A 21,882-nucleotide genomic window follows, 5' to 3' on the forward strand; every position below is an offset into this window, starting at 1 on the left:
TGTGTGTGTGTGTGTGTGTGTGTGTGTGTGTGTGTGTGTGTGTGTGTGTGTGAGAGCACTGCCTGGTCCCAGATAATCCTCCTCTCTGTGTTTTACACATGACTGCTTCTTATTCCCTTCCCACACACACACACAGGCTCTCTCTCTCCCTCTGGCCGTCATTGTTACACATTTATTATGGTTTGACCTTTGACCCCGCTGTCACGAATGCCAACAAGCTGCGCTGCTTATCGGAGAGTTAAATCAGTAACTTCATGAGGTTGTTCACACTTCAGCTGTAACATTTTATTAGACTTTAAGGACTTTTATAACCCAAAGACGAGAACATTAAGAAAGGAAGATTTTAAGCTTAGAGAAAAACACGGTCATTTCTCAAAACTCTGAGGATTTATTGAGGAACCTTTGGAGAGTCCTCAGGACCAATATGTTAGACACACTTTAAGTCTCTATCTTCACTGTCCTTTTCTGCTTTTAGTGTGTAGTTTTCGTAGGAGGGGGGCAGGGCCACTAGGTCATAACTCCTCCCCTTTTAGCTCTGATGAATGTAAGGGGCAAGGAAAGAAAGAGAGAGAGACAATAGACTTTAATCACTCATGTGGCTGAGAGCTGTTGGCAAACGGAGTTCCTTGAGCGCTGAGAGGGGAGGAAAAAAACAGAAGAAACAGGAAGGGAGAAGACTGAGGTGGACAACTTGAGTGGGCATTTCTCATCAGTCACACCTCTGAGCTGAAGCCAAGACCAGTTTGCAACCTTACTGAGAAGAGAGGAGGGCAAATCTGACATAAGTTCATCCTGAAGGAAACCCTCCACCTCGTCACAGTTCGTAAAGGCCGCAGACACAGACGTTTCCATCCACCCTGCCGTCCAAGCTAGAGTATGATCTGCTATCCTCGTCACCCCTGTCGCTGATGCAGGCGATCAGCATGATCTCTCACTACCCTCTGGCCACCTTCCTACCCTGGCCTACAGGCTCCTACCATCACCACTACCCCGACCTGGACTGCACCTTACTACTGGAGGGGGAGGGAGGGGTTGCCCTGCAGAGGTACCAGCCTCGCTCCCCGGAGAGCAGCCCGCGACACTGGGTCAGTCAGAGAATAATCATATCTATCAACTCTTTTGTTTGCACGAAATCTATTTGTATTTCTGGGAAGCACAGACATTTCCAGTCTCCTTAAACAATCTGGCAGCTGCTGGCCTTCGTATGAAGGCCTTCTGTTGTTTGGGAATGTGTGAGGTGCTGAAGTATGTGTGTGTGTACGTGCTGTCAAATGCTGGGTTTTTGGAAATGTAAATGGAAAAGTTTGGGAGCCAGAGAAGAGAGAAAAAAACGACACTGAGAAAAGAAGCTTGGAATTATAAACATTAAAGATACGCACTGAGGAGCAAAGATACGGGTGATGTTTGCCACTTCTGTTTGTCGGATGGTGATCTTGAGAAAGTTGAGGAGAAGCATAGGGAAGGAAAATCTGCAGATGTTACACAGGGACAGCTAACATGTACACATCCTGCATCCAGCTGTCTACACAACAAAAACCACATGAAACACACCTTTAATTTTCTCCATATATTAAACTAAGAAATCGCTTGGTCAATGTTTTGCCGTCTGTCATATGATTCCTCTATTTGGCCTCTACTTGAGTAAGTTTTATGCAATAATCTGACAGCTCATAGTGAAATAACGCAAACACGACGGTAACCTTTGGTGACACAGACGGGTGTCCGGCTGACCTCTTATGAAACGCAGTAATTCTCATTCATTCGAACGACCCCTTACTGGTCGTTCTGTGAGTGTGTCTTGCTAAATGTTAAGTTAACAGGAGCCATAATGTGTTGGATTTTGCTTTTGTTAAATTTATTCTTCTATTCAGCTCTATTTTTATTCATCTTTGGTGTTTCTCATTTCCCAAAACAGCGTGACTGCCAGAAAATTAGCAGCGGCTTATTCCAGCTAAGCTGTGGCTATTTTTTTTTGATGCACACACTTACTTGTGGTATTAATGCTGAAGTGAAAGTATGTTTGGTGTTTTCAGACAGCGCATAGGCACTTGTAGAGGAGAGAAACTGAGGTCTGAAAACCAACCCGATGAAGCGTCCTTTAACAAAAACAATAAGAGGAAGAAAGAATAAAATCTCCCAGAAGCAGGATTTTTTAACCTAAAATATATTTATTGCAAAATATCTGAAACTTAATAACTCCATGAGGATAAAGGACGAGCAGTGTTTGAAAGTTTGAAAAGCAGAGAGATGTGCAGACGTTTGAAAACTAAAACTCTGACAACTGAAAAAAATCTGGGTGTAAGAACAAAAACAGTATATTAAAGATCGACAAAGCCACCGCGATGACACCTACAAATTTAAACGTGAATGTCGGGACTGTGAGGCTCAGTCTGAGAACCCGAGGATGCTATGTAAGCACATCAGATGCTGACTCCTCAGAGGGTTTCTGTCTGTTTCCTGCCTGTTTAAGAGTTTATGAAAAAAAAGTACACAAGAGTTCAATCTAAGCTGCTAGGAAGAACACTGAGTGGTGGAGGGGCCAAACATTTGTTGCTACAGCATTCAACAAGTGCTGGAAACTGATCCAATGAGCAATTCAAAACCCATCACAGTCACTGGAGAAGAAATTCGTGGAAACATTTTTGCGAGTGTAAACAAACTGTATGAAATTACTCTTTTTGCTATCATGATTTCTTCTATTTAGTCCGATAAGATTTGGAAAGTGTAAGAAGAGCCATATGATTTCTTTTATTCCATTCGTGTGTGCAGAGAGCAGGCAGGAAGTCAGCTGACTCAGTTCGCAGGAATCTCTGCCATGCTTAGCGGAGAAGGATGCTAATTGTGTGTGGGCCCAGAATTGTACAGGGGTGGGTAACATCGTTCTTTTAAAATTAGCGCAGCGTTCTCTTTCTTCTCCTCTTGAGCAAGTCCACATGTCTATGGGAGGCTGCATTAGCTGCTACACACTCAAATTCAATTTGAGTGTGTGCAGCGTTGGTTCTGCAGGTTTAGGTTTTGCAAAGGAAAAAGAACACGAGGAGGGAAACACACGGTTCTGCTGGATTCACTGTGATTGCTCTTTTATTGGTAAACTGAGCATCTAACACAGTGCAGTGATGTATTTGTAGTTATTATCCACATTCAGAGGAGACGAGTGTGACACAGTGGTGCCTGAAGACCATCCTCCTCAGTGCTTGTCTGACATCCTGGCTGTCATGTTGCCCCATCACACAGCGCTGTTTCCTGCGATTGTTTGAAGGGGTAAGGATGCTGGAGGTTAGCCCACAGACCTCCTCTGAATGCTCAGGTTACATACATCAGCTCTGCTGTCAGATGCTTATCTGTTTGACTGTTTTTACAGAGCTGCGATTGTCCACATGCTTGGAATAGTCTTTCCATAAAATTATGTAAGGTAAAGAAAAGTATTTGTGCTGCAGCTACTTGCAGCAACTCCAAGAAATTCCTTTTAGTCATGTAGGATAACCTGCACCGAGTGCTTCTATTCTTAGTTTGCTTTGTACCCAGTTACACATGGTTATGAAACCATATCAGTCATAAAGTTAGTGACTGCAGTACTCAGCCTGTTGCAGACAGCTGTCAGGTCCACAGTTCAAGTCAGAGATGAGGGAGGAGTGCTGAGGAGGCAGTCAGTATCAAAGGTTCACTGACAGTTAAACTTACGACTGGAATGTGCACATAAAAAAATGAACTCGATAATAAAATGCATGTTTTTTGTTACATAAAATTCAACATTGGAGGGTTAGTGGCAAGTAGGAATGAAGGACTCGATAGAAATGTTGTCTTCATTTTGCGGTCTGTAGTGTCCTTTGCACCCTCCTCTTACTCACTGATTAGGCAGTTTAATTAAGCAGCAGGTCCATCAATAAGAGCTCCAGCACTGGGAATATCAGCGGATGGCTTACAGTAACCTGCAGGGCAGTTCAATAACCTCAGCTGGCCATAAGCTGGAAACACAGAAGTGACTTTATACAGGAAAAACAAGAGCAGGCAGTTTTGATGATGCTGTGTTTTCCATTGAAAGAAAGGCAGAAAGCTGAGTTAGCGCTCCTGCTTCCTCTTTCTCGACTTCTTTGGAGAGAGAAGTGCACGTTTAGTGCTGATGCTCCGTGACGTCTCAGTATTTCCAGTCTTCCAGTTCTGCCTCTTACTTGTCATTTGTTTTGATGACTTGACAATGATTTCGACATTTAGGTGATTTGTTCGTCCGGATGAAACTAGTTTTTATGCCTTTTGACCTCTTTCTTTCTGAATTTACACAAAAACAGGACCATATCCTCTTCAACAGCACAGTTCAGTAACTTTCTGACACTACACTGACTTCTCTTTTCTCCTAAATGCGGGCCTCGGCCGCCGTTTTCAGTCAGTCAGCCACGACGAATGTTGTTTACACGTGCTGCGAGTCAAGTTGTCTAGTCGCCTGCAGCTCTGTAGAGGTCCGTATTGTTAACTTCGACCTAATTAAGTCACATAATAGGACTCGTGTGAAAAGTCAATACTAAAGGCATTGCTTCTGTCACCCAAATGTCCATCCCAGGGCAACAACACCCCAGGAGCAGCCTGCTCAACTGGGGCAGAAACTCATCACACCATATGGTAGCTGTAAGGGTGCATGGTGCTGACTGCTGTGCTAAAAGTGGGTTAATATGAGGCAGCACCAGCTTTCATTTAGTTTGCGGTGTGTGTGTGTGTGTGTGTGTGTGTGGGGGGGGACCAAAAATTGGAAGCTTACTATACTTGTGGGGACCAAAATCCTGGTCCCTACGAGTTTGAAAATATTTTTGAGATTCAAAATGTGGTTTTAGTGACAGGGTTACAATTGGGTTACGGTTAGATTTAGGGTTAGGGTTAGGAATTAATTTTTCATTGTTAGGTTTAAGGCAAGGGGCTAAGAAAATTACGTCAATTAGATGTCCCCACAAGATATGAATACCTGGCGTGTGTGTGTGTGTGTGTGTGTGTGTGTGTGTGTGTGTGTGTGTGTGTGTGTGTGTGTGTGTGTGTGTGTGTGTGTGTGTTAAACACACACAAAATTCTCTACTCCTTTTCCCGCTCAGGCAGGACATGCAGCATTAGCAGGACCCGTGACTGGGATCAAGCTGGCATTGTGTGTGTGTGTGTGTGCCCAGTTTTAGTAAAGCTGGGGGTTGTTGGTTTCCAGCTCTAATATGATTGGCCAGCACTCACAGACTTTATACCAGCAGATTACTGGCTGCAATAACTGTGCTGACCTTACAGTGGATAATAAATAACATGAAAACTATATGCTAAGGAACCATGGTTTTCACAGTGTTCGCTCTCTGGCAGAGTAAACATCTTGCTACATTTCGGTTAATGGTATAGTATCACCGGTGACGTTTCTGTGCCTCAGAGCAGCTAATGTTTGCTTTTTGTGCATCTCCTGCAGTTTCATTTCCTATGAAAAAACCCGTGGATGTGCATAATAATGCTCAGAATTAATCTGAGCAGCAGAAATGAAATGCAAGGAGTGTGTTTTTGTTGCTACGGGGAAGTGTATAAAAAACAAGTGGAAACAGCACGCTGCTGTCGTTTTGGTTTGTTGGCTGCTGCACTTTGGTGTGTTTGTGTTGCTTTGTTTTGCACACGTGATGCCTTCAGAGTCGCATGTATTATTGGCTGAGCAACAGATGGTCCTGCTCTCATTAGCAGAGGGTCAGACAGCCCAACCAAGCCAGTCCAGACCGATTCATTCAGGGCTTAGCAGGGCTTAGATCTGGGAGGGGGTGGTCACAGTTGGGGGCTACAGAGGGGAGGGTTTACCGTGACTTCTCTTACTCTTTTAAACACAGAGACACCTGAAATCACCTTAGCAAGCATCGTGGTATCTGAGTCACCAGAAATCGGATTATCCAGCTTCTGTGTAACAGTCCAACTGAGCCCGTATGCAGGCTGAGAAAAACCATGTGCCCCCAAATTTTGCATTCGTTAAACATTATTTGGTAGCTTTGATGATAACAAGCCTGGACTGAAAAACAGTTTTAGCTGAAAGCTGTATTAGTTTGGTTTGTATGTGAAGTGTGGAGGAGGAGGTGGAGGAGGAGGTGTGGGGGGTCTCTTGTCTGCAGCTCTGGACTTTACTGGAAACTAATGATGTCACCCGTCCAGAGGCAGAGAGAGAAAGAGAGAGCTAGCTCAACAACAGCCGGGACAATAGATCTGAGGGGAGCAGAGACGTGACATCAGAGGAGGGGAGAGTGGGAAGGAGCGAGGAGAGGAGCGTTTAATGTGGCCGCCTGAACAAAGGCTGAGCTGAGTGAGGGAGAAACAGAAGAAAAGCTGCGTGCAGCTGTGTGTTTTCATGAGAGATGACCTGACAGTCTTTATGCCTATTATCTATTGTTTTTGCTGGATTCCCCGACCATCTCCTGCTGATGTGCCACATCATTAAAACCCCGTCACATGAACACATGTGCTGACTGGGGGCATTGCCACTGCTTCATTGCTCCTAAACGACCCATTTAAGCTGCTTTGATTCTGTCATTTCAGCTTTTTATGAAGTTATAGCAGATCATCCTGACCCATAAATCCAGCCCTCTTGTTTTTTTCCCTCTGCCCCGGGGTGACTTGAGCCTCTGCTGACTCTGGATAAACACAGCAGTTTATGAACTCTGCCCTCTGCTGGGAAGCATGCTTTGGAAACACAAACACAAACCCACCAACCACACACAAACACACAGTGAAAGGCAAGTGTGATTAAGTGACTGAGCGCAAAAGAGAAATGGACGACATTCTGAGCAACATCTGGTTCCGATGCAGTACCGGGAAAGATCCTCCCAAATTTTTGGACTTGACGCAGAGACTTTCCACGGCAGGATCACAGCTGATACTCCTCTCACTGCGATGAATCTCCTGTCTGCTGTTTACGCGGGAGAAAGAGAGGGACGTCTCTTTCCCGCCTACATGACGGAATGACTTTCTCTCTGCATGCCAGCATGAGCTGGTCCAGCTGTATCGCGCCTGTCTTTCCACAAGTGTGGATCTTCTCGGTTTCTGACTGTGCCGTGAACTCTTCCCCCGCCTGCCTCGGTCTCTCCCTCTCACAGCACAGATAGTGCCATTTCAAGTTAATCTCCAAAGTGTACTACACTTTCTCTGATACGTGACCTTCTTATCTAACGTGTAAACACAGAGACGTTGCACATGCCACCCAAGACCCTCCTAATTTTGTCCCCTGTGTGTTAGCGGTTTCTGTTTTTTCTGTGCTGACATTCCTAGCTGACGTGAGTCTCTCACGTAATCTGTTCATGTTAAGTATTAAATCACCTCCCGTCTCCTTTCCTATCCTTTCCTTTCCTCTCCTTTCCTTTCCTTTATGACCATTCTCCAGGACAGAGTGGCTCCACAGCCAGTCAGGTATGAGGACACCAGCCTCGGTGGAGTCGAGAGGCTGGAGGCAGGAAGCAGGAGATTTCCTGGAATGTGCGTTTTTTCCCTGCTGTGGTGTAATAACAGTGCAAGCGGTGCTCCTCCTGTTTTTGTCCCCTCTCTGTCTCTGCTGTAGCTATTCTGACCAAGGAACAAAGGGAAGAGAGTACTCGGGAAGCCCAATAATGGCTGTAATCCATCATTCAAAAAATGGCCTTCCCTTGTCAAGGGCTTTCCTAAGTGTAATTACGTCATTAGTTTTTCAACAGAGCGGAAAACTTGGAATGAGGATTTGCCTGGACGACTGTGTCGGAGTTTAGTGTGCAGTGTTCAGACAGAGAAACATGATCAACTTTGGCTTTCTAGAGAGATGCATGAAGCTGAGTTAGATTTACGGAGCTGTGCACGCGTATACATGCAAGGATGGAAAAACATTTTTTTTATACAGTGTATAATGACGTATTTACCCTGTAGCATTGTGTTACAGTATTGCACCTCTCCTCCACAGAATTTAATTCTCATTTACTATATTTAATAATGAATGAAGCAAATAAGATGCACCCCTGTGCACGATTAAAAGAACCTTTGTTTCATCCAACTATATTTTCCTAATATTATAACATATAAAACAAACGGTCTGTTTTGATCTACTCTGAGACATACTTCACATGATTGACTCTTTTCTGGACCATAATTTACAAAATGGACACAAATTAATAATATTTCAACCCAGCAGCTGACCAAGACCATAAACCAATCAGGACAGAGTTTACTGAGATCACGGGTCAGCTCAGTGTTTGTTTGTTTTGCTTCTACAATTGGACTTCTTTTTTGCAGACAGATGAGTCGCCCCCTGCTGGCCTTTCAAAAGATTGCAGCTCTACTTTCAGTCCTGGAAGTTCATCTTTTATTTACAGTCTGTGGTTCATGAATTAATTGAAAGTGCGATAAGGTTCATTTCATTCTTTAAAGTCAGCTGACCTGCTGGCTCGAATCTGGTGTACCTTCTTACAGAAGGTGGATTTTCCCAAATGTCAGGCTGTTTCCTCTTGGATTTGTCCTTCAGAGCTGGGATTGACTGAAACCAGAAGCAGCTCTGAATTTACTGAAATCTGCAGTCTAAATCTACTTTAGAGCTCAGAGCAGACTTTAATGGGCCCAATGGAAGCAAACTGAAAGATGAGCACGCTCATCGACTCGTCCATCAGACAGAGCGGCAGCTGTCACGCTCATCAGACGTCTTGTTTACACTGAGGGATGACATCACTCCCACTGTGAGACCAACACTCCAATCCCAAAGGGGCTGAGCTAGAGGTCGTGTGGGGTCACAACCTTCCCACTGGCACTCTGGGCTTCCCAGAGTTCCTAAGACTGGGCCTGGGAACTGGACAGCAGCCAGATGTGCAGCACGATGAAAATTCAGCTAGAAGAAAAGCCAATCCTGTGCGGTTACCGCACATGGAGAACCACCAACTCAGTTGTACTCCTGGCAAAGCTGGGTGGAGCTACAGTGCAGTGCTGTGTGTGTGTGTCTGTGAGTGGGGTGCACCGTGGACGACAGTGGGAGCCAGTGACGAAGAGGGTGACGTTTGGGAGCCAGGGAGGTGGGTTGGGTGATTACGCATCTACACACAAAAAACACACAATTTTGAAAAGGGGACCACCACAGATCTACCTCCCACTGCTTCAGAAGACAGTTAGCATCATAAGGCTTCCAGTGTCCCCTCTGGATAAGGCCTTGTGACTATTGGATCACCAATTTAGCATTTTAGCGCATGTAAATGAGTCACAGGTGGCTCATTTTTTCATATTTGTTTACAATACACCAAAAGAGCCCTCACAACGCAGCCACTCGATTCACATCCTCCTGTTTATTCACAAAAGTGGGCTGTTTGAGTACGTGTGTAGACACAGTGAAACAGAGTTATCCATTCTCACACACTCGGCCTGTTCTCCTCTCCGGTTACTGACAATGCACAGTAGCGGTGACGCCATCTGAAGCCTTCCTTGTATTGTCCCACGCAGGGACTGCGAGGCTGCAGCTGCTTCATACAAGAAGGGCCTACAGTCCATCACTTCATCCTCTTAAACAACATCTGTATGTTAATGCATTATAGCAATAATCTTCATTTTAACTGCCCATATGGAAAGGAAATTGTAGTTTTATAGCTTTCTCCATTCTCCTGCAATGATTTGCTTATTAAAGTGTCCCATTTGACTAAGAATTATGACTCCAATTAGGATGAAAATGGGAAAATTGCCATTTTCATGGGTAATTCAAAGCATAAACGAAAGTGTTTTCACTTTTTCTCCACATGGGTGGTGCTTATGTTCGTAATCGGACCGGTGAACTGTATCCATAAAGCTGGTGTGTTTCATCATCAACCAAAGAAAACCCTGAATGTGTTAGAGTACAGGATATCCACCCTGACTGCAACAAACCGCAAAAAACCCAAATCCACCATAACCGGTGTTAAAAAATAAACTTTAAGTGAATTATTTATGGTCTTTGTTAGCAGTCGGCTGGATTACTGTAATGCACTTTATATTAGGGTCAGTGCTTCATACTTTACTTATCTACAGAGGATGCAAACTGCTGCAGCTCATCTTTTAACTGTCACTTGAAAGTTTGAGCACATTTCCCTATTTTAGCTTCACTTCACTGGCTGCTCCTTCATTTTAGGATTCATTTTAAAATTCTTTTATTTGCTTTTAAAGCCCTCCATGGCCTAGCCCTATCTTATCTCTGTGAGCTGCTACAGCCTTATACAGCCACCCGCTCTCTCAGGTCAGCTGATCAGCAGGTCCAGGACTGAGCGTAAACTTAGAGGAGATTGTGCTTTTGCTTTAGCAGCTCCCAAACTGTGGAGCGATCTGCCTTTAGAGATGAGACAGGCCTATTCTTTGACACCCTGTGAGATGTTGTTTTTTTAAGTTGATTGTATGTTGTTGTTGTTTTATCTAATATAGGGCTGTTTTAATTTTTTATGTATTATGTGTTTTTTTTGTTTGTTTTTGCTGCTTCGTTTTATCTATTGTTCTTAACTTATTTACTGTAGAGCACTTTGGTCCTGTTTTAAAGTGCTTTATAAATAAAGTTGGATTGCCTGCCTGAGAAGCTTCACGTTCTCTCTCAGCAGCCGCGAGTTGGTGAATATTCTGGATGAATTTTCACTTAATGAGGACAAACAGGATTGAAAGAAAAATTTAAGTGATTAGGCAGTTTAATTTAATCCCCCCCCCCCCCCCACCACCACCACCACCATAAATTATACATTAAATTTAAAAATTTATTTAAAAAAAAAGTTTACTATACGAAGGTAGAGCCTAAAATATAATTTCTTTAAAAAACAAACAGCGATGAATGAAAATGACTATAAAACAAATGATAGTTATTGGTGATTAATGAATGAAACACGGGTTATAACCAGGTTATACTATAAACACGTTATTATTGTTTTTTGAGTCAATGTTTTTATGAATTTCGGAGGAAGGACATTTATGCATGTGGAATATTTTGCACGCTCGAGTCCCAGCCCTGCGTGTGCGCTGATGTCAGTCTGATGGAAGTTGGAGAAAGAGCTCGGGGGAGGAGTTTAAATGGGGCTGCTGCGAGTGCAGGGAGGAGGAGTCTGCTCATTCAGCGGAGAGTCGAGCGCCTGTTGACAGAGGAGGGCTTGGAGTTTGGAAAAGAGCGCAGCGAACGTTTGCGGATCGCAGTTTATTTTGAAAGGAGCGCATCTTCTTGTGTACGTGCGGGAGAAACGTCGATCTCTGATGCTGCCTTCAGATCATGAGAGAAGCGCTCACTATGAAGTTCGCCTGGAAAACTAAGATGGTAAAAATCCAAGCGCAGACTCGCAGTGTCTGTTGTTTGTGGTCAGAGTGGGGGGGTTAGAGTGGAAAAGGGGGTGAGTGTTTGTAGGCTTGGGAAAGTAGCGGATAACTGAGTGAGGGGGAGAGGGCGGGGGTGGTGGTGAGGGTTGTTTTTACTGCTGCGTAAAGATGTCGCGGTGAGCTCGAACCTGTACGTGGAGGAGTTCGGTTCAGTGGATAATGCTGAGAAATGTCCTCACCTGATGCTGTAGATCCAAACTTCTTCGTGGGTTTTTTATGGGCTCCACAGCAAAAAGCAGAGGGGGAGCAAAAGGCGAGGCCCCGGGGCCATCACAGCCCGTGCAGCTGGGTCCAGGCGAACAGATCAGCGCCACTCTCCTTATCTCCGTTATTCTTCCCAACCAGCTGATGGGCTGATGTGCAGATTAGAGTTATTTGCAGAGAGAGAGTAATGTTTGTGCAGATTTTTGAAGGATCCCAGGTAGTGCGGTGTAAAGAGCTCACCTCCTGCTCTCTGAGAACTCTGTTTTTTTGGATGCTTGGATAACTTATTCACATATGTTACTGGCTGCTTTCATTTGGATTTGCATTGGGAAAACAACAACAAAAAGCAAACTTGATACACAAAGAGAGTGTAGCTTTTTTTAAAAAAAAAATCTGTCCACCTTTCAGAAAGCAGTCTGTGTGTGCAGACTGTGAACTCAGCAGCCCGGCCAGCCAGCACAGGGACCTCCCGCTATTGTTTTGGGAGTGTGTGGACTGCATGACTCATACACTGATGTATTTATCTGTCTCTGTGCCAGCCAGCGGGCAGCAGCCAAAAAAGAGAAAGGGAGAGAAACATGTTGCTGACCATAGGACAAGATGGAGAACAGCAGCATGGGACGGGCGTACAGACATGTTTCAGATCCTCTGACTTGCAGTAACGCAGGCGCGTTGGCTGGTTTCATCTGTCAGAGTCGGTTAAAATCACATCTTTTTGTTTTTGGCTTTCTTTGAATATCTGCCCCTCACGTGTTTCTGTTCGAATCCAAACACTGCCGAGTAATGGCTGAGCGCCACTGGTCTCCAGGACTGACCATTGAACTTGCTAATGGTGAGTTTGGCCCTTGATCTCTTTGCCGGCGGCCCGTCTGTGTGGACTTTATGGGGACGAGTAATCTTGGCGTCCGTTGCTTTTGTGTGAGGACTTGGCTGAGATTTTGCCTGTGTGCTGTTTATAGGCACCCTATCCTTCGATGGCTGTCCGCTCCTTCTGTTTTCGTCTCCATGTGTTGGTGTCTGAGCCGGCCTCGGCCTCTGTTTGGATGCGATATCTGAGCAGCAGTTTGGGGTTTTGATTCCTCTCTGCTCCCTCTGTTTGTTTATGCACTCTGCTGCCGTCATTGATTTACAACCAGCAGCAGACGCAGCGCTTTCGACTCGGTGGATCCTTTTAGTCTCGGTGTGGTTGCGACACTGATTTGTAATCAAGCGCCGCCGACTTGTAGAAGCAGACAAACCGACAAACTCATATGTTCATGGGGGGGGGGGAAGCAATGTAAATATTACTGTGGAGGTGTTTATTCTGGACTTGGCCCATTCTGGCTCTTATCTACAACTTGGGTGAGCTCGGGTAAAGCTGTCCAGCTCTGACTTCAGCTCCAGAGACACCAAGACATCATGAAAGAGATGGATTGGGAATAAAAGAGGGAGTAGAGACAGAGAGGAGGAGGGAGGGAGGCCTGGCAGGCTGCAGGGATGGGGGTTGGGGAGTTGGTCATTCTTGATGTTTTACTGCACTTCACTTCTTCTTCTTAGTTTTTTTAAGCACTGGAGTTGTTTGTGTGTGCGTTTTTCCGTTCCCTCTGCTTTTCTCATACACAAAAATCACTTTCCTTTCTTGTTAAACTACTGAACTTAGACTTGTGTTGGTCAGCTCTGCAGCGCGTCTGTCTCGATCTTTCTAATATTTCCACCGATATCTTCTTTCAGAGCTCAGTGCAGGACTGGGGGGAGGAAGTAGAGGACGGAGCAGTCTACAACGTGACGCTGAAGAGGGTCCAGATTCAGCAGGCGGCCAACAAGGGAGCGAGATGGCTGGGGGTGAGTAGGCCCTGACGAGGAGCTGAGCTCCAAACCTTCAAACGTTAAAAGTTCAGACTCCTTTCTGCACTCTCAGCTGCTGTAGAGGGAAAAAAGTGAATGTTTTTAAAGCAAACAATGTCCGGATTAGATTTTATCGTGTCCAGATGGCTTTTTTTGTTTAAAGCAGTCCAGTTATCTGTGTTCAGACTGCTGACCTTAAAAATGGCAAACCTAATCTGTATTGTCTTCTCTCGGGGCATTGTGCTCTACCGAGGCTCCTATTGTTTTAACGTTTGAGCTATAAATCTCCCAGTGGAGACAACACCTTTGAGCTGCCTGCTGAAAACGAACAGCTTCACCAGAGCTGGACCGTTTAGCCAAAGCATGTGATTTCCTGACTTTCCGAGCTGCCAACAAAGCCCGCACGTTCCCCTGTTTTGCAGAATGCTGGTGTGACATAGTTTCCCACAGTTGTGCATTTTTTCAGTGAATATAAGGCATTGCCGTTTCCCCCACAGAGCTGTTTATGTATCCGTAATAAGATGTTATGCAGTGCATCATTATACTGCACAGACGGGGCAATTAGGAGCATTGTTTCTCTTAGTTTCATAGTTTCTCTGGTGAGTTTTCCCAGAAAATGCTAAAGGATCTTCAGGATATTGTGTTTGTTAGCTTCTTTGGAACTGTGTGGCTGACATAAGGGATGAGAGCTGGCGCATAAAGAAGAATCTGATATCTGCTGCAAGCCTCCAACACTGCCTGGATGTATTGACAGTGGTGTAAGCCCAATTAGAGCTGATTAAAACAACATGGGTGTTTTGTGCAGAACAAAGAGCGAGCTCCCAATGAGATGAGTATATTTACTATAAACAGTCAGCTGTACAAGAACAAAAGCAGCTCCAGTCTGCACAGTTTGAGGCGTGTGTGTGTGTGTGTGTGCAGTTGTGCTCATTGTGGCGGTGCCGTGGATCGCCTCGGACAGATAAATAATCAGACTTTTTGTGTGCTCCGAGCTGTTATCGGAGGGGAGAAGTCGACTGTGCCGCCATCCTCCTCTCTGTCTGGAGGGATGGTGGAGGAGGGGCTTCGCTGTGATTAAAAGCAGATTGGAGCGTTTCCTGTTGTAGCGTGCTAACTTCACCAAGGTCTCTCTCTCTCTCTGGGTCTTGTGCCACCCCTTACTCTCTCTTCTCTCTCTCTCCCCTGCTGTTTTGCAACCACCCGTTCTGTTTTCCCTGTAGACACAATAGTCGGACACATCTGGAGAAATCCAAATTAAATATAGGTCACCGTACTGTTTCCTTCATCCCCCTGATGTTTCGAGCCCTTGTTGTTTGTTTCCATTTCTTTCAGAGTTCCTCTCGACCCTTTACTTAAATGTATTGGTGAAAGCATTACAAGCACCAGCCAACTGCAGAAATGCAACAGTTTAAAAATGTATAAGGCAGATGGGTGACAAGTTAAAGAAACATTTGTGGATTTGTTATGAATCACTGTGTCCCTGCGGTAGACTTACCCACGGCTGTAGAATAGGTTTCTGGTGGTTTTTGCTTAAATTTGTCATAATTCGCATGTTTCTTGTTTAGGCGGAAGGGGATCGCCTGCCTCCCGGCCACACGGTGAGCCAGCTGGAGACCTGCAAAATCCGAAGTATCCGTGCTGGAACGCTGGAGCGACTGGTGGAGACTTTGCTCACGGCGTTCGGAGACAACGACCTCACCTACACGTCCATCTTCCTCTCCACCTACAGAGCCTTCGCGTGCACGCAAACCGTACTGCAGCAGCTGCTCGACAAGTAGGCTGAAATGACACGATGCGAACTGAAAAATAATACTCTGCCTGTTTGTTGTGGCGATTTTTAAAACGCGTCGTCTTCTTATTTTCTGTGACAGATATGGAAGCATGGAAGAAAACGAGCAAGGCGCTGACAGATGCCACGGCTCTGAAACCACCGGCGCCATCAGAAAGTGAGCTGCAGTGTGACGTGCGCATCAGTGTTCCCGCTCACCTGGATTTCCACCTCTCTAAAAGGTTTCCCGGCTCTCTCCACAGCACCTTGGCTTCGATCCTGCGTGCCTGGCTCGATCAGTGTCCCGAAGACTTCCAGGAGCCTCCAGACTACCCCTGTCTCCACAGGGTGATGGACTACCTGCGCAAGGTTCTGCCAGGCTCAGAGGCTCTCAGAAAGGCAGAGGGTCTGCTGGAACAGCTGCAGGCTCAGGCCGGCATGGATGACACTGATGGTACCGCTATTTTCTTTTTATTTATTTATCTTTTTAAGCTTTGCATGACTCACAATTTTAAAATTCTTTCTTTACCTTGTGCTGGGCCTTCAAGCAGCCATTAAGCCCCTGCCTTTAAGCTAACTTCCCTCTGATTGGCTACCCCTCACAAACAGAGGATTTGAAGAGCACTTGGGTGGGGTGGAGTTCATATTATGAGTATTGCCTCTCTGTGATATCATGCAGATGATGCTGACGTCAGTATTGTAAACTTTGACCATATTTAACGAGGATTCAGTGTTTACGCTGAGAACGGCTCACATCACTGCCTCCTGTATTCATGGGAAAAAGCATAGCAGGTCTCCTTTAAAATGTCTTCCTCCGTCGCTGAGAAACGATGCGTTATCTCAGATGTGTCGTTTATTTCCTGTGCCTGTTTTGTTTATTTTCAGCTGGTTTCCACAGCAACCATTCATATAGCCTGGGGGAAGAGGATGAAGCGGAGATTGAGGTCCAGGAGGACTTCCTGTCGTTTGACGCCGACCTGGTGGCCGAGCAGCTGACCTACATGGATGCGGTAAGTGGAGGGAAATGATGTGGAAACAGGAGGGAAAGGTTACATCCCGCTTCTTCTGCGTCGCCTCACTAACATCGTACTCTTTGGGGGGGGCTTTTCTTGGTGGTGCTTTAGGTGCTGTTCAAAAAGGTCGTACCCCATCATTGTCTGGGCTCTGTCTGGTCTCAGAGGGACAAGAAGGACAACAAGCACAGCGCTCCCACCATCCGTGCCACCATTACGCAGTTCAATGCTGTCGCGGCCTGCGTGGTCAACACAGTGCTGAAGCACAGACAGCTCAGGCCTCACGTCAGAGCACGGGTCATCCAGCGCTGGATAGACATCGCGCAGGTCGGCCGAAGAGACAGACTCGCTCACGAACGCTTGGAATCAGTAAGAATGTTATCTGACTTGTGATCGTCTTTTAACAGGAGTGCAGAATACGGAAGAACTTCTCATCTCTGCGAGCCATTGTGTCGGCACTTCAGTCCAACCCTCTGTACAGACTGAAGAGAGTGTGGGCCTGCGTGCACAAGTAAGCCTCCGAACTCTCGGCTCTGCAGATGATCTCAGCTGGTTTTGATAGTAACGAGATCTCGCAGATCCTTCGGTGTGTTTTGCACGCGTGTTTTCCTGCCATGTCACATCACGTTAGCTGACGCGAATCTGCGCTTGTTGCAGAGACAGCGTGCAGACATTCGAGGAGCTCTCCGACATTTTCTCGGACCATAACAACTACCTGACCAGCAGAGAGCTACTGATGAGGGTGAGTGTGTTCATTTCATATCTGATCCAGTTTAGAAATGCTTAGTAACCATCTGTTACTCGAAATCCCAAAATTGCTTGTTCGCCGCATGGTTGGAACCAGAATTGGAGCCATTTTTTTTGTTTGCCCCACAGGAAGGCACGTCAAAGTTTGCCAGTCTCGAGAGCTGTGCCAAAGAGCACCAGAAACGCACCCACAAGAGGCTCCAGCTGCAGAAGGAAATGGTAAGACAAATGCCGGCTGACAACGAGCTTTAGAAACAAACGCCAAACAAAGCGGTGTACTCTACACTGACTGCTAGCCTGTGCAGATCGTGAAGCCACACAGCTCTGCTTACTCCACGTGCCACGCTCCCATTGTTATTATCATCGCCATCTGCAAAGAACAAAGTGTAAATAAAGATGTGACTTTACTGCAACATCCCACGGAATAATCGAACCGTTCCTCCACAGGGAGCGATGCAGGGAACGATACCGTACCTGGGGACTTTCCTCACCGACCTAACCATGCTGGATACGGCCCTGCCTGACCTAGTGGAGGTAAGAGCACCTGCTGATCGTGTGTGCGAGTGTTTGAACATTTGAAAGTCTATCTGTCAGAAATGGGCCTAAGTTTCCATAAGTGCGTGAGGAATTTTGTCGGTGCGTTTGTGGAGCTGTCCGCCGAACGCTGTTTGCGTAAGCGGTCGCTGGCGCGTGATGTCTCGGCTCTGACGGCGTGCTCTTTGTGTCTTCTGCAGGGTGGTCTGATCAACTTCGAGAAGAGACGCAGGGTGAGTCTTTAGTCTGCCTCCTTTGACGTGATTACAGTTACTCACGTGGTGTTTACTCTGAGCAACCTTCTTTGTGCCTCTGCAGGAGTTTGAGGTGATCGCTCAGATCAAGCTGCTCCAGTCGGCCTGTAACAGCTACTGTCTGACTGCAGACCCAGCTTTCCTGCGCTGGTTTAAGGGCCAGCCTCAGCTCAGCGAGGAGGAAAGGTACACTCTACTCTGAATACCTTTTTTATTTTCATTGCACCGTTATCCATGTGATAATAAGCAAATTAGTGCATGAGTCATGGTCTGCTGGATCCATTGTTCCCCCACAAATACACCAGAGCAGCTTTGTTCTGTCTTTTCTTATCGTCTCTCCCTGCTGATTTTGTCATTTCTTTAGTTCCTACTGATCTGTTCTACATGTTGTTTTGCTCTCTGAGCGCTTTTTTTTGTCTCACTGCTATTCTTGAAACCACCATCCGCTTGAAGGTTCACTGTTAATACTCTTTCTTGCAGCTATGCCTTGTCTTGTGAGATTGAAGGTCTCGGTGACAGCAGTCCGACTTTAACCAAACCTCGGAAAAGCATGGTGAAGAGGCTCAGCTTGTAAGTGCATTAAGAAAGGAGACATTTTTCGAAGCTAATAAAGACGAGTGCTGTTTTTAAATTTGAAGTGAAGTCCAGAGTAGAATGAGGAAATGAAACTGCAGGGACTTTTTAATGTTTTATCATCTAACAGCTCGCTTCATTTTCTGTTCAGGCTTTTTCTTGGAACAGACAGTAATTCGGCCAGTTCTCCAGTCAGAGAGACGCCACGCTCGCCCCCTACTGGCAGCTCCGGAGAGAGCATGGACTCGGTCAGCGTGTCCTCCAGTGACTCCGGCAGTCCGTCGGACAGCGAGGGACTCGCCACCCCGACTCACACCTCCGACTCCCAGCAAAACAAGGTAGGTGACAAAGCCACCGGCAGGAAGTGCTGTGCACTAAAAAAAGTACACAACTTTATTAAAAACGAGTCAATTCCATTTAAATTTTTTATTGGATTAACATTTTTACACATATAAAGTTACACATGAGAATTAACAAATGTTCTAATTTTTGAGCATTCACTGGCCACTTCATTAAGTATGCATTTTCCTTCAGAACTGGTGCAGTTCTTCATGGCACAGATTCAACACGGTGCTGGAAACATTATTCAGATTTTGTTCCACGTTGATATGAACGCGCAGTTCATCACACAGCTGCTGCATCCGTGACTCTCCCGTTCCCTCGCGCCCTAATTCTGACCCTGTATGAACTGTAGCCTCAGTCTCCTGTTCTTAGCGGACAGGATTGGCGCAAGTGTGGTCGTCTGCTGCTGTAGCCCATCTGCTACAACAAGCACGGACCTATTGTGTATTCAGATATGCTCTTCCGCAGACCTTGGCTGTAATGATGGTTGTGTGGGAAAGTCCCAGCAGATCAGATATTTCTGAAATATTGAGAGCAGTGTGTCTGTCACCAGATACCACGCCACAGTCAAAGCCTCTTAAATTATGACTCTTCCTCGTTCTGATGTTTGAACTTCAGCGGGTTGTCTGGACTTTGTCTGCATGGCTAAATCTGCTGGGTTACTGCCACGTGATTGGACAGTTAAATAGGTGTAATGAGCCAAGTGGCCGGCCAGCGTATAAGCTCCATTTAACTCTTTTGACACAAGATGCAAAATGAAGTAAATGTTGGAGTTGTGTCAGATGATAATGAATCTTAATAATAATTTTAATGAAAAATGAAAATAATTGTTGTTTTTCATCGTGACCCCCAGCTATCAGAATCATCCTCCTGCACTTCACTCCACTCTATGGACACAAACTCCTCCACAGCCAGCGTCTCCGTGATTCCTACATCTCCCTCCTTCCCCGGGCCTTCCTGTATGCACCGACGCTCCATCTCCCTCACACCCCTGTCTTCCCCGAGTCAGACTCTCGCCTATAACACCCAGGCCCAGGACGCCTGCATCATAAGAGTCAGTCTGGAACACGGCAACGGAAATCTGTACAAGAGCATACTGGTGAATAAGTACTGACGCTTCTGCTAAAGATTTACATTTTCACAGTTTATGTTAAAGCTAACTTAATCTAATCTGTCCCACAAACAGCTGACCAATCAGGATAAGACCCCAGCTGTAATCGCTAGAGCAATGGCAAAGCACAACCTGGAGGTGGAGCCGGAGGAAGGATACGAGCTGGTGCAGGTCATCTCGGAGGAGAGAGGTAAAACATCGACTTCAAAATCTTTGGGAACTGTAAGCTAACCGTAAGCTAACATTGCTCGCTAGCAGTAGTTATATAAAAACTCAATTCTTTAAGATTTGCACGTCAGAATTTTAATTTATTTTTTCCACTAATTAGCTGTTTTCAGGCTTTGTGAACCACACTGCCCTCTGTACTGGTGTGAAGATGGTATCACCGGTTGTAAAATTTACCCGGTTCTTATCCTGCTCTTAATTTCTTTCAGAACTGGTGATTCCAGACAACGCTAACGTTTTTTACGCCATGAACACGTCGGCAAACTTTGACTTCCTGCTGCGGGTGCGGGGCTCGGCAGGCCGGCCCGTGCAGCTGCGTAGCCGATGTAGTTCCACGCTCCCGCGGACCCAGCACCGCTCGAGCCTCTCGCTTAGACTTAGCAAAGTCACGTTGTGACCCTGCCGTGTCACCACTAACCCAGGGCGAGACACGACGGAGGGTGGACATATAATTGGATGAGGAGCTCTCTGGGATCCAGGGTGGAACCCTCCGGGCTTTCAGACTTTCCCTCTCATCCCGAACTGTGCCATTCCTCGCCCAGCCTTAACGTGAACCTTGGATGTGGATTAAACTGCTAATGCCTGTGACAGAGTGAAACAGTGACCCCAAGTGGCCTGAACTCTTTACTACAACAGATATTTTTTGCACATGTATTGGGAGCACCAACCTCCTGACCTCCAACAGTATTCTGATATTGAATGAACTCCTTTATGTCTTGTGATGTACATGTAGCTCAAGCTTTACCTTTCTCCTAATACAAGAGTGCTGAATGCAGAGACAGAAGATGGAGCAGTGAAAGAATGAATGAATGGACCTCTAACAGTATTCTGAATGATATTAATAATTGACAGAAGCTGTGATGCCTTTGGTTTCCGTTGTCAGACAGCTACGTGTGTGTGTGTGCGTGTGCGTGTGTGTGTGTGTTCTTCTCCATATTGTGAGCTGTGTGACGAATGCATCATTTTGTGCATTCTGATTGGTTCCAGTACTTGGTTTTATCAAGTCCTCTGCAAATGCTGAATTGCCTTACCTGCCCAATGTTTTGGGTGTAAAGAGTGTTTGAGCTTCTTTCTAATCTAGAGAGACTCTCAGATCTACAAAAAACCCGAGTTGTACAAGAACAAAAAGGATAAAGCGGAGTATCGTACTGAAATGGAAAGTATTTGTACCTCTTTGCCCTTCATTATATGAACTACAGAGTTGCACTTGACAGTTGGTAGCAGATGCCAATGGGATGTGAATATGGGAGAGCGTGCAAACTGCCGCGTGAAGTAGTTTGCTCCCTCTTCACTAAATGAGTTTCTTTTTTGTAATTTTGTTGCTTTTTCTATGCTTTTTGTAACACAGTTCAGGCCACACATGTATACCAGACTGGAGCATTGCTAACATACATGCTAATTGTGTCAGAGTGTCATAAATCTGGCGGGATACTTCATTTCATTTAACGCCGTAAACGCCCATCTGTTCGTCTGTTTCAACACATGTCAGAAGCCTTCACACTTTCACTCCACCGCAGATAAAAACTGAACGTCACGTGAAAATGTTCTCATTAATTCAGCCTCGGTGTTTGTTCTCCACTGCCAAAGACTCTGAATAAATAAATTATTATCACTATTCTGACTCATTGCCTGTCGTGTTTAATGACTTTATTATCCGTAAGGCCTAAAGGAAGCTTCGCGTCTGTATTTTTACCCTTGTGCAGTGGCAGATCACGTGCTCCGCACTGTTAGGACTGACATTGCTGCTCTGGACTGAACCCAACTCATTCTGCTGAGTGGGAAACGTTTGTGCTGACTTGAATGCAGCAGTCATGACCTTCCTTCCTTGGTTATACAATTTGTTTTTTAGGAATTCAAACACGAACGTGTGACATCCACAGGTTTTATTGTAAAACAGGACACGGCAGAAGCAAATGAGATCCCCCTTCTTTAAAAACACTAGATTTTACATTCTAAACATTATCACAGACATCAATAGGTTGTCTC

At 45.6% G+C, this 21,882-nt stretch overlaps 1 protein-coding gene across 3 annotated transcripts; it reads left to right on the forward strand.

Moving 5' to 3' along the window:
- The first annotated feature begins 578 nt into the window (after positions 1–578).
- On the forward strand, positions 579–21,511 carry rgl1 (ral guanine nucleotide dissociation stimulator-like 1). Of its 3 annotated transcripts, none has more exons than XM_005932471.3 (18): positions 579–1,085; positions 13,216–13,326; positions 14,895–15,103; positions 15,201–15,275; positions 15,361–15,551; positions 15,983–16,107; positions 16,222–16,437; positions 16,518–16,621; positions 16,768–16,852; positions 16,987–17,076; positions 17,305–17,391; positions 17,592–17,624; positions 17,710–17,831; positions 18,126–18,215; positions 18,370–18,556; positions 19,414–19,659; positions 19,747–19,861; positions 20,106–21,511. In XM_005932471.3, the coding sequence occupies exons 1-18, from the start codon at positions 909–911 to the stop codon at positions 20,291–20,293; spliced, it is 2,451 nt and encodes an 816-aa protein (XP_005932533.1). In that variant the 5' UTR covers positions 579–908; the 3' UTR covers positions 20,294–21,511. The 3 variants fall into 3 exon arrangements, with proteins under 3 accessions (XP_005932533.1, XP_005932534.1, XP_005932535.1); XM_005932472.3 differs by lacking the exon at positions 579–1,085 and adding an exon at positions 10,701–11,242; XM_005932473.3 differs by lacking the exon at positions 579–1,085 and adding an exon at positions 11,406–12,337.
- The last annotated feature ends 371 nt before the right edge of the window (positions 21,512–21,882 follow it).

This window comes from Haplochromis burtoni, unplaced genomic scaffold, assembly GCF_018398535.1.
Source record: "Haplochromis burtoni strain Fernald_Lab_line unplaced genomic scaffold, NCSU_Asbu1 Contig_13, whole genome shotgun sequence".
NCBI classification, from domain to species: domain Eukaryota; kingdom Metazoa; phylum Chordata; class Actinopteri; order Cichliformes; family Cichlidae; genus Haplochromis; species Haplochromis burtoni.

Excerpts from the sequence above, each read along its gene's own strand:
- rgl1 (XM_005932471.3), top strand. The coding sequence starts at position 909 with ATGCAGGCGATCAGCATGATCTCTCACTACCCTCTGGCCACCTTCCTA. Across the intron at positions 17,832-18,125 it reads CAGCTCAGCGAGGAGGAAAG|CTATGCCTTGTCTTGTGAGA; the intron begins GTACACTCTACT and ends TCTTTCTTGCAG. Across the intron at positions 19,660-19,746 it reads ATCTGTACAAGAGCATACTG|CTGACCAATCAGGATAAGAC; the intron begins GTGAATAAGTAC and ends TCCCACAAACAG.